This window comes from Podarcis raffonei, chromosome 5 (assembly GCF_027172205.1).
Source record: "Podarcis raffonei isolate rPodRaf1 chromosome 5, rPodRaf1.pri, whole genome shotgun sequence".
Lineage (NCBI taxonomy): Eukaryota > Metazoa > Chordata > Lepidosauria > Squamata > Lacertidae > Podarcis > Podarcis raffonei.
The window spans coordinates 11,094,140-11,106,884 of NC_070606.1; the positions used below are offsets into that span (position 1 = coordinate 11,094,140).

The 12,745-nt window shown below is 43.3% G+C and overlaps 1 protein-coding gene across 2 annotated transcripts in view; it reads right to left on the bottom strand.

The window, feature by feature from the left end:
• Positions 1 to 4,277: 4,277 nt before the first annotated feature.
• The window catches only part of GTF2F2 (general transcription factor IIF subunit 2), a 60,500-nt gene continuing 52,032 nt past the window's right edge, over positions 4,278 to 12,745 (bottom strand). For both annotated transcript variants that reach the window (XM_053387799.1, XM_053387798.1), the window contains one exon: positions 4,278 to 4,925. In XM_053387799.1, coding sequence (XP_053243774.1) covers positions 4,806 to 4,925 — 120 coding nt within the window. In that variant the 3' untranslated portion in view covers positions 4,278 to 4,805. The remainder of the gene's footprint in view (positions 4,926 to 12,745) is intronic.

The following is a 12,745-nucleotide window of genomic DNA, read 5'->3' on the forward strand; positions in this document are numbered from 1 at the left end:
GCATAGATAATGCCTCTTGGTTTAATGCATTCAGCAGGGTTCTTCAGCAAGCTTCTTTGTAGCTCTTGTGCATTTGGATTTTTGACTTCAGTAGCATAGCCTGGCCTAACGCATGTGTCAGACTGTCGTCCGATACTGGTGACCTAGAACTGGAAGATCAGCCGGCTACAACTGACTTGCTTCTAAACACCTGAAAATGATTAGTAGAGAAGAAGGCTTTCATTCTGAAATGGACCGAGTTTCTTGATGTTCAACAAGCCACAATAGCTAGCTGGAGGACAGAATTGGAAGACTGAATACAGACTGCTGATTAGAGTTCTGAACCAGTCAAGGAGAGATGGATTTCATCAGTTTATCATGGCAAATTATGACTAAGGCAGAAGCAATGGAACAACAATCTTTGGTGGCAGAAACAAGCATTTTAGGCAGGGAGTCTGCACACAAGAGGCTGTAGTTCAAAGTAATTATAACTTAAAATGGAAAAGTAATACTGGTTTAATCACAGGACACTAATAATCTTTGTGGTTTATCAAAGCCTAAATTGGTTAGTTGTGGTGGTAATGACAACCTTAAGCACTAGTCCAAAGAATTAGTGTAGACAACATGTGCATCATACTGTTTTTGCTGATGTTTGCAAAGTCCTGAAGTATATTTTATGGGCTGTCCCAGGAGACGTTTGCTTGACAGGCCATGATAAAGTAAATTGGTTCCCATAGGATGCAAAAATGAGAGCTCTGTGCCTTTTCCATCGTTCCACTTTCTGCTCCCCTGACATGACATTGTTCAAAGCATAATACGAAGTGAACTTTGCACTTGGAGCAAGGTTAAAGAAGCGTGTCAAAGCCAAGCAAATGCAACATGGTTTTTAAATCAGGAGGGCTGCTATGATCTCAAAATGGCAAAAGCTACAAAATTTGCTACAAATTTATAGAAGCCATAAAGATTGTTGGTTTGCATCCTAGTAGACAAAAGAACAGGAAGTTTCTTTGAGAGACTTGGCGTGCTACAAATACTGATAGCAGTAGTTTGGGAATCTCCCTGGTTGGCACTGTGAGCCTAGAGCAGTTTTGGATCCTTGTTTCCAAAAAGATCGGAAACCTGGCATGTAGAGGAAGTAGCCAAGCAGCTAATTGACCGCTTGCTGTGCTGTGTATCAAGAGTGTATTAAGAAAGATACTTAGGCTGTGTATTCCTGAGACTTACAGTCTTGCATGTGTGTTACGGTTTAGTAGTACAGTTTTGTTATCCTTTTTAAGTTTTTCATTTTGGTTCCCCTTTGATGCTTCAATGCTTGTTCTATCCCTCTTTCCCATCTAGCAGCTTCATCCTGTGAATGAAAAAAAGTGTAACACCAGAATGCTTGCTGCTCAGAGCAAAATCATTGGGTTTTTTTGGGGGGGAATGGAAAAGGGGGTTGCAGATACTGTGTACATCTTGTGGTCTATTTTTGTTGATGTATCACTGATACTGCTTTTACATCAAAACAAAATTTGACCAGTTATCTGCTGAAGCAAGCAGAGTTTTGTCAGGCAGTGTGGAGTGATTCATTCCCCCTCCCCATCATGTTTAACTTGATTTTGAGAAACTGATCCCTAAAAGGATGTCTGTTTCCCCCCAAAAAATGAATTCCTCTGCAAGGAATTTAGTTACTGGCCCACTATGCTTTTGTTACTCTGCCCCTTACAGCTTCCTGTAACTTCAAAATCTGTTCTGGAAGGTTGAGGGGAGCCTCCAGGGCTTTTGGCGGGGGGGAGAAGGCACTAGTTTTGTTCCATGAGTGAAGCTCTTCACTCCAGAGCATAGCTTGTAGCGGGTAGGAGCTGGAAAAGGTTTTCCACCATCAAAGTTTCTCTTACAGGCTGGTATAATCCCAAAATGAACAAAACTAGTGTATTAAAAAGAGTGCCAAAGTATTGGTATATTTGACAGGCAAAACTTTGTAGTTTTTTTTGTACCCCTGAATCTGAAACTTTCCTATATTGCCTATGCTAATGCAGTAGAGGGCCACAAAGAACTAGCTCTGTTCATCCTTTTTAAATATACATATATATAAATTGCTACTATGAGTACAAGAATGCCTTTCACACTACCTTGAAAAATTTCAGGAACCCGTGCACTTTACTAACGACACATTCATGTCTCATACGGCCCCAAAGTACAAAATTTACACATTTAGTGCACCCAGGATCAAACTTAACTCTGAATTTAGCTGTCTTGACATGTGAGAATTGGCTGTGAGAGGGGAACTTTGCGCAATAGCACAGGTTTTTTGGGCTGTTACTTGAAGTATAATTTCTCCACAATGTTCTTCCCAAATCTCCGTGTTTGCCACACATGGCCTAAAATGAGCGGTGGTGCAGGTGGGAGTCACAGTTTGCTTCAATATGCACATTGTTGTGGAAAGCTGGAAGCTGTTCATCTTGGAAGGGGAGTTTAGTATGGGCTTATTTGACTGTGGCTGCACTAGCTTGGGGAAGGGATGGCAGATAGGCCACATGTTTTCCAGAAATTTATATGAACATCTTGTGGGCGACCCCCACCATATTGCAAGAAATGGCTTTCTCCCCCTTATTAACAAGTTTCAGGTAGTTGAAAATGTAAGTGGATGTTTAAATTATTGTTCTGGGTTGTGTGATTATTTGCTTATTTTCAGCTGTGTTGAAAGATAACCTTAAGGTGCCAGAGGCCATTATTTAAAAAGCAGTGGCTGGTGCAACAAAAAAGCAAACTCTGCTACCATACTAGTTTGTGGTATGTGGATTTGTTGCAAATTACATCAATCTCTGCTCAGCCCTAGTTTTCAGAATAAAAGCTTTCCTGCAAACTGGTACTAAAGCAGTTCATGAGAAGGATTCAGCCTGTAGACTAAAGTTCAATCGGTTAATACAAAATGAAAAGGAAGGTCACTCATGTCTGCCAGTAACTCATTTTTGTGTTAAGTCTACAGAATTTGGGTGATCTACAAGAGAAGGGGGCAGTGCAGAGGTGCAATATGTTTGTCCTCTTAGCCCAAAGTCTGCTGCATTTCTGCACTGGATAGGCTAAATAAAAAAAAATTCAACAGTTATTAAAATCATCCCGCCATCATATTCTGGCTACAAAACCAGAAGCACCTTTAGCTCTGATGGTAACGTAATTTACACAGAGTGTACCCAAAAACGCACAGCAAAAGTGCAGACGTTTTGCATGCAAGCAGAAATGACAGAATTAAACTAGGTGCAGCAATGGCCTGCTAAAGTATTTTTCTTTTAGTTATTACATATCTATACCACTCTTCATCCAACACCTTTGGTTCATGTGAAAAAAAGTTTGTTCTGAGGCCCATGGTGTGTGGGGTGGACAGAAACTACTGTTACAGAAATCAGCCTTTCATTGAAGCTACTCCAGACTCCACCTGAACAGTGACCTTAATCTTAGTATTTCAGATACAGCCTTGGCCAGGATTCTCAATTTCCTTTTCCCGCTTCCCTTTTGCCATTTTTGCAGTTGATTCATATTTGTTATCCACATCTATGAGCCTCTGCATACTGCTTCAGTTGCCACCATCTTTAGTTTTTTGCAGTACCCTAAACAATTCAGTTCCCCAAGGTAGCAGGTGCTCAAAGCAGCTTTTCTACAAAAGATATTCAAGGCAGCTGACCAAATTTCAAAAGTCTACATACACTAACAACTTTGATTGCAGGTAGAACAGTAGACTATGAAGATAATCACAAGCTTTTTAACCTCTCCAAAAGCCTGAGCCACGATGGCACAGTGGGCATGTTTGTAACAGCACCTTGGTGTGCAAATACAACTAGCAATCAAACTTAGCTTAACAGCATGGTTAACTTCAGCTGATTTATGCAAACTAGGGTACTGTGACCCAGGATAAAGATTAAAAAGTGCATTGGTCTCTTGTCCCAGGTTACTGAAGAGGGCACATACGTGGCTTCTTCCCTTGCTCTTGTGCACTGTTATGAGCAGGAGCCAGTTGCCCTCCTACTCTTCCTTCTATAGTTTCAATCTGCAGCTGCTCAAAGAAAAATAAATTAAGTGAAAAATCCCTCTGCTTATCTGCTCAGTCAGATCTTTTACCTCCTAAACTGGTTCTTAAGGAAGGTCTGATTGGCTCCTGAATTTTGTAAAAAGAACATTTGCACTACTGAAAAAGTGCAGGATTTTGAAGGTCCCATAGAACCTGAACTCAGGAACTGAGTAGTGCTTCCTAATTTCTAGAATGGCTGGTCATGTAGAATACCACCATGAACGTTTTAAATCTAAAAGCAGAAGAGGAAGCATTTTGTGTTTGTACAAATTAGAAACTGCTTTTATTAATACAGAAACAAAATAATTTCAATACAAAGAAGTCATTTTTACTTACTGTATTTAAATGCTTTCGTGTTGTATTTTCCTCTTCCCATCATTTCAGGAGCTATTCAAACTATGTTCCACTTCTATTTCTTAATAAGGCATAATTCAAAAAGTTGGACAGCAACCCATAATATGGTCAGGACCATACAGAATGTTAGTAATGAAATAAACACATCTCTGCAATAAATAATACCAGTCCTTACTAACATCGTTATATTTTTACAAAATGTAAAAAAATAAAAATGATAAAAGGCCAATTATTACAAAGAAACCTAATGCATGTTTATTCTTTAAATAATATGTTTGCAGAACCAAAATATGTTTCTTGCAGAATCTTTTTTTAATGAAGCTAGACTTCTTAAAAATTATCAACACTTAGCATTTTAAGGGTGAACAGTTCAGCAACTCTTCCTGCTCCCACAATTGACAACTTTCTTGCTGGCTTAACAATTATGCTAATCGCTCTTATCTTCTCCTTGGTAATGCCTGTATTCTGGCTTAAGTTCCCACGTGTTTTTGTGTGTTCCCTTAACGTTGTAGATGCCTATTTCTCTTAAAATTTCTTTCAAGTAGCTCTGGAAAAAAGGAAAAGAAAATATTTAATTTGATATTAATATCAGGCTATTGTACATTAGTGATAAAGATGGTAATAAAATAAACTAGCCTAGGCCAGAAATTGCTGCTTAACAGTTTAATAATGGAATTTTCATCTGCACACAGAATTACACTCTGCTTACCTTACATGTAATTGCAACAGTTTTGTTTAAGAGTATCAAGCAAATGTTCATGGGAAGAACAGAACTGCAGAGCCACAAAAGATGAAGATTCTTAAACACTGGTAATATGCTCCAGAATGCGGACTAAGGTAGTTCAGGTGTTGCAATGATAAAGCAACAGCTGTTCCACAGCGCTGTGTGTGTGTTTGCGACAAATGTCTTTTAACAGCCTGTGGGCTTAATCAGGTCCACCAGACCTCTGAATTTGGCCCACAAGGCCATTTTGGGCAAATCACACCCACCTGCCAGTCACCTGAAGTTCATATGCAGTTAAGTACAGAGAGATGTTATCACTTATCTAAGCACAACAGCAAAGAGGAAGGGGAGCCTCTGCCTGCTGCCTTTTTGCGAGCAGAGCTTAATCGCCAAGAGGGACGCGGGTGGCGCTGTGGGTTAAACCACAGAGCCTAGGGCTTGCCAATCAGAAGGTTAGCGGTTCGAATCCCCACGACGGGGTGAGCTCCCGTTGCTCGGTCCCTGCTCCTGCCCACCTAGCAATTCGAAAGCACGCCAGTGCAAGTAGATAAATAGGTACCGCTCCGGCGGGAAGGTGAACGGTGTTTCCGTGCGCTGCTCTGGTTCACCAGAAGCGGCTTAGTCATGCTGGCCACATGTACGCCGGCTCCCTCGGCCAATAAAGCGAGATGAGCGCCACAACCCCAGAGTCGGTCATGACTGGACCTAATGGTCAGGGGTCCCTTTACCTTTTATAATCGCCAAGAGCAGGCAGAGGTGCAACTCTGGCCTTAGTGCTGTGAAGGCTACAGCTCTGTGATGGGGCATCTGCAGAAGGTATCCCAGCACTGCTAAGCAGGACTGGGGGAAATTCCTGCCTGAAATCCTCAAGAGGGGCTGCTGTTCATTGTTGCCATTACTGAGCTAAATGGACCAGCATAAGGCAGCTTTCTATCTCCCTGGTCCTTACCTCTGCCTGCACAATGCAATTGCTCTGGCTACAGTTTGAAAGGAAACCGCAACATGGCGGACAGAAGCTTGTCAACCCTTTCTTCCTGTACCATTTTCCTGATCACCTCCTCCTCTGGGCAAAAAGATGAGCTCATGGTTCTAGACTATAGCTGTCAACTTACAGATTTGAAAATAAGGGACCAGCAGCCTCGAAAATAAGGGATCAGCAGCCTCGAAAATAAGGGATCAACAATTACTTTGATAAAATACATGTTTTGTTGCATGCAAATGGCTTTAGATACCTATTAAGTCCATAAATTACCATATAGCATTTATTCAACACAAAAAAACAGCAACAATTTGTTGTTGACAAAGGACAGCTGGACATAGAAAGGGCCCCATTACCTTCAGCAGCTTATTTAAAGGACATCATCAATAAGGGACAGCAGCGGGACATGGCGCTGGGATAAGGGACTGTCCCGCCAAATAAGGGACGCTTGACAGCTATGTTCTAGACTTTCCTTCAAAATTACAGTCATGGTAAGTTCAGTGTATAAATAAAATATTTAGTTCTAACCCTTAGCTGCAAACCTATGAATATAGTGAGATAACTTCCAAGTAAACATGCTTAGGATCAGGTAATGTTCCCTTTAGTCTTGGAAAACGATTTAAAAAAAAAAAGAGAGGAACAAAATATATTGCAAAGTGAATTAATGTAGGGTATCTGAAGGATCTCCAGTGTAGTCTAATGGTGTTGGGGGCAGCTGTTACCCTAGGTTACCCCATAAGTGTCCAGGTGGTGGTTGGAGAGGCTGGGTGACCTACTGTGACCCGTCTAATCCAGGACGGGTTTTGCCCCACAATGCCTCCCCTGTGGTTACAGGCCTGTGACATAGGAAGAAAATAAAGTGTGTATCAGCTCTGGAGTAGAAGGTCCATGAATGACAAGTTTCTGATGTGTCATTTTATGTCTGATTTTTCTCATTTTCTCCAATCGATGGATGCAGTTTGAACATAGATTCCAGAGCGTATTCAGAGCAGAAAATGTCTGCTCAAACCACTTGCACTACACTTAATATGTTACATCTGTTTTCAGCATGTTTTAGCATTTCACTGCTGCAAGGATTATTCATACAATATCCTCCCACCACCAGATGGCAGCAACTCATCATATGAGCATCCAAAAAAGATTTTCAGGGGGGAAACTGCAAGTAATAGAAGGCACCATTCTTGACCACTGCTCTGCACTCACCACAGGCTTCAAGTGTGCCTTTCTGCCACTGATGGTGCAAAAGGATGTAGGAAGTACGCAATATAGTGGTACTATTGCCATATCCTGCCCAAGTTTGTCATGGTTATTGGAAATAACCGACTTGGCGATGACTGCACCATGGCTTCTTCCAGGGCATCTAGACATGCTGTCCTAAGTGCCTGTTCTGCAACCTAGTCTGCCTTGACTGTACTTCTCCAGTAAGGCTGCCTAAGGTACAATTCTGACACTGAGACATCCTTCCATATTAGAGAAAAACTTTGTGGACCCCATGGAAGAGATCCACCCCTTTGCAATCAACACTAAGCCTTCACATCCCTGCCAAAGAGGCATGGAGTTTGAGAAATAGTTGGCTACCTTGCTGGAAAACACACTAACTGCATTGTAAGGTCACCTGGATATTTTCAAATTTCTAGTGAAAATATAAGCCGGCTACACCAGTTAGGCAACTAGAAGCACGTGCGCACTACTTGCAGATGAAGGCCAGAACCGAGAGGTAAGTAATCAGCCCGGGCAAAAACTGAAAAGTGAGTTTGATAAACACTTAGAATCATAGAATTGTAGCGTTGGAAAGGATCACAAGCATCATCTAGTTCAACTCCCTGCAACACAGGAATCTTTTGCCCAATATGAGACTTGAACCCACAACCTTGAGATTAATAGTCTCATCAGCCCACCCAAGTTTTCCGTGGAGATTCTGGTATGTACTGAGTGAAATAATATATGCTTCATGGGATCCACAGAAACGCAGGTGTTTCCCTGCTTGGTAGCATCTACAATTGTCTAGGAAGGTTTTGCAAGTGCTTCCTCACCATCAGCCTGACCCAAGGCCAACCGGACATTGCCAGCACTCCATGCATCAGCTTTGGTGATCACACGCTTGAGGTGGTAGACAATTTTGTCTACCTGGGCTCCACCATAACCAGAAACCTCTCCACTGATGCTGAGCTGGACAAGTGTATTGGCAAGGCAGCTCCGGCAATGGCTCACCTCTCCAAAAGGGTCTGGGAGAATGTGATGCTAACAACCAATACCAATATGAAGGTCTAACAAGCTTGTGTGTTGAGTGCACTGCTTTATGGAAGTGAGTCACGGGCAACTTACAACCGACAGGAGCAACGCCTCAGTGCCTTCCATAAGCACTGTGTCAGGAAGATTTTGGCACAACAGACTCAAAAATATGTGCTCTTCCAAGCCCACATTCCCAGCATGGTCACACTTCTGCCTCAGCAATGTCTACACTGGCTTGGTCATGTCCACAGAATGGAAGATGGCAGGATCCCCAAGGATGTGCTCTGTGGGGAGCTAGCTTCAGGCCCCAGGTGAAACAATGGTAAAAAGAGAAGCAACTGTGCCTCGTGAAACCTGAAAAGCACATGGTCATCTTAGTGCTCTACAAAGATCAGCCCTTCAGCTCTCTGATGAATGTTTACTGCAGTTCTATTGATTCATTCATTTTGGACTGCAGCTGTTCAAGAAAGCAAATTTGGGTGCTGTGATACCCCTGGAAATGCCTCCAAATATAAATATTGCAGGGTCACTTCCATGGAAAACCTTTACATCCTTATGGAAATTCATGAAGCAATTCAAAATTAGGTTGCCAGTGTCGCTTCAGATCCTCATGCAGTGCCTAGAGGGCAGGTTTCAAGTCGTAAAAGGGTGTTAGCTCCTGAAAAGTCATCTGATACCAATGTGATTTCAGATCCTTTTAAACCCTTTTTGGCTCCAGAACTCAAAGAATCAGAGTGTAGAATGAGAAGAGTGTGTTACCCGTAGACCTTTCCAAGATGCACATTTTATTCTCTTGCTTTGCAGTATATTAGCTGTGTTGATCCTCCCAGCTTCCCCTGTCAAAAATCAGCAACTGGAGTCTACCACTCAAATTCAGAGAGAGCTGTCACTCCAGTCTATTATCATGTGACTAATCATGTAATATACAGTAGAACAGAGACTATACACTCACTCTGGCACTGACTAATGTAAAGGTAAAGGTACCCCTGCCCGTACGGGCCAGTCTTGACAGACTCTAGGATTGTGCGCTCATCTCACTCTAGAGGCCGGGAGCCGGCGCCGTCCACAGACACTTCCGGGTCACATGACCAGTGTGACATCGCTGCTCTGGCGAGCCTGCACCAGCACAGCACACAGAACGCCGTTTACCTTCCCGCTACGCCGTTTACCTTCCCGCTGACTAACATAAGGAGGCACAAATAACCATTAACAATTCTGATTGTGGACTGTTGGGAGGATTAAGAACACACAGCCACTCTAGGCCAAGACAAGAAATGGACTGAGGCGTTGGCTGATGGTTACTGACAAAGATCTTACTGCATCTCCTGCCTTCAGGCATAAGAGGGCAGTATAACCCCACCATGCCATTGTTTACCGCCTCTGAATAGGCATGACTAATATTGGTCTATGAATTCAAACAGGTCTGCTCTGAGAAGAGATTAACTGGATGCAATCCAAAGACTGCAGTAATATTATGAGCACTTATTTGGTAGTAAATCCCAATGAAAACAATAGGATTAACAGGATCTGCTAACTGGGCCCCAAGTGTTGATCTTTATGTGCAGTGGAAGCACACTGTATTTGATACAAATTCTGTTGGGTGACATTTTTCAACAACAACAACAGACTGGGTTGTCCCAGCCAATCTGGGTGGCTTCCAACAAATTATAAAATCACAATAAAGCATCAAACGTCCCTAAACGGGGCTGACTTTAGATGTCTTCTAAAAGTCCTCAGTTTATTTGTTTGACATCTGATGGGAGGGCTTTCCACAGGGCGGGCGCCACTACTGAGAAGGCCCTCTGCCTGGTTCCCTATAGCTTCACTTCTCACCATGAGAGGACCACCAGAAGGCCCTCGGAGCTGGACCTCAGTGTCCGGGCTGAGGTATACAGGGCCCTTCAAATATACAAGGCCAAAGCTATTTAGAGCTTTAAAGGTCAGCGCCAACACTTTAAATTGTGCTTGGAAACGTACTGGGAGTCAATGTGGATCTTTCAGGACCAGTGTTATATGGTCCCAGCAGCCACTACCAGTCACCAGTCTGGCAGCCACATTCTGGGTTGGTTGTTTCTGAGTCACCTTGAAAGGTAGCCCAATGTGGAGTGCATTGCATTAGTTCAGGAGATAACCAGGGCATGTACCACTCTCAGCTCTATCGGTAGGCCGGGTCCCAGCTGGCATAACAGATGGAACTGGTAGACAGTTGCCCTATGCCACAATGGACAGCTGTGAGTCCAGAATGACTCCCGGGCTGCACATCTGGTCTTTCAGGGGCACAGTTATCCCATTCAGGACCAGGGAATCCCCTGCACCTGTTCGTTCTCTGTCCCCAAGAAACAGTACTTCTGTTTTGTTGTGATTCAACCTCCATCCACCCATCCTCCAACTGCCTCCAGACACCCACACAGGACGTTCCCATGACTGGGTCTGAAACCTGATTGGAAGGGGTCCAAATAGTCCAGACATGCCTGGAGTTGTTTCCTTGACCACCCACTTAATCACCTTGCCCAAGAGACTGGATGATAATTGGCCATAGTGGTGGGATCCAAAGATGATTAAGAAGAAGAAGAAGAAGAAGAAGTGGTTTGATAACCGCTTCTTTAAGGGGGTCTGGGAAGGCTCCCTCCAAGAGGGAAGCATTCACCCACCCACGGATTCCAGAATAGGAAAGGGTTGAGAAGAAAGGTGGTTGGTTTTACTCATCCAAGCAGCCTCTCCACATCCTCAGAGGTAACAGGTTGAAATTGATCCCCTACAACTTGACTAGACAGAGAGCTGGCACTCTCCCAGCCTGGCCTTGCTACCATGGTGGAATTTACCGCCTTCCAGATTCAACCAATTTTATTTGCAAAAAACTTCATTGCAGGAGTGCTTGGAGTTCTTACTGGACCCTGATGACAAAGGTGGTTCTACGAACTACCGGAAAGAGTCTCCTGCAACTGTTTTCTGCTGATGCAATGGGAGAAGCAATGAAAGGTGTTCTTTGCCTTTGCCATTGCCACTTGGTAAGGTGGATGTTCAGTTCAATTCAGAATGAGTCTTTCACTACTGTCACTCTAGCCATCTCAGTGATTATCTCATCGCCCTCAGTCCTGGGGAATACCACAGAACCCTTCGAGCTCCATGCATTTGGAGACGGCACTTTAGAGCCAGACAGTCAATAGCCCTGGTTAACTCCACATTCCAGTGGGCCACCAGGGAATCAGCTGAGAGGCTACCACTCTCTGGAAGCCATTTGGATCCATTAAGTGGCGGGGGCGGACCATCAAACTGGTCCCACTTCACTGCAGAGAAGTCTAGTTGCACCAGGAAGTAATTTGACCATGGCACTTCTTTTGTTCCACTGGAACTTAGTGTCAGATCACCCACGCCGACAGAGGTAAACACCAGATCTAAGCCATTGGCTTAGGGCCAGATTTATTCGGGGAGAGCCCCATGGAGGCCATGCTTTTCACAAAGTCCTGAGCTGTCAGGAACAAATGCTGCCAAAATAAAATTGCCCAAGAGGACCATTAACAATGCCTAAATGAAATTAACCTAGTCTGTCAAGCTGCCAGCTTTACAAGCTAATTACTGACATCTAGTAATCAACAGACAGTCAAGCACAAAGCAGCAAAACTTTGCAGAGATGAAAAAGAATACAAAGATAAAGCTAACAAACTGACAGCAGAAAAGGGCACATTTTGAGTAGCTAAATTGGGAAAAGCAAGTACTTAGAAATTAATTTTAATACAGTACTGAAAGGGCTTGGAAAACTGGCTAAGCAAAAGCTTTGAATACTAAGATTAATTTCACCTTGTTTAACAAGTGCTGAGAAAACTTTCAATCAGAAGAAAAGCAATGAACTTGTCTCAACATGACCCAACCTTCCTTTCTCTAATCCGGGGGTGGCCAACTTCCAAGAGACTGTAATCTACTCACATAATTAAAAACTGGCAGTGATCTATCCCCATTTTTTAGGGGTTCAGGTCAAAGGTTTTTTTAGGGGGTTTGGGAGGCATAAGTTGCTTAGCTTTTTTAGGGGTGCAACATTTTTACATTATTTTGGGGTCAAAGAGAAACAGCAACTCACCGAAGGATCGCTGGGGGGGACAGCCTCAGTTTGTAAACTCTGTCTTCCCTTCTCCAACAATGATGGAGGGCGGGGCAGGGAGAAATGTAAAGTATTGCACTTGGGCAAAAAAAATGAGAGGCACAAATACAAGACGGGTGACACCTGGCTTGAGAGCACTACATGTGAAAAGGATCTAGGAGTCTTGGTTGACCACAAACTTGACATGAGCCAACAGTATGACGCGGCAGCTAAAAAAGCCAATGCAATTCTGGGCTGCATCAATAGGAGTATAGCATCTAGATCAAGGGAAGTAATAGTGCCACTGTATTCTGCTCTGGTCAGACCTCACCTGGAGTACTGTGTCCAGTTCTGGGC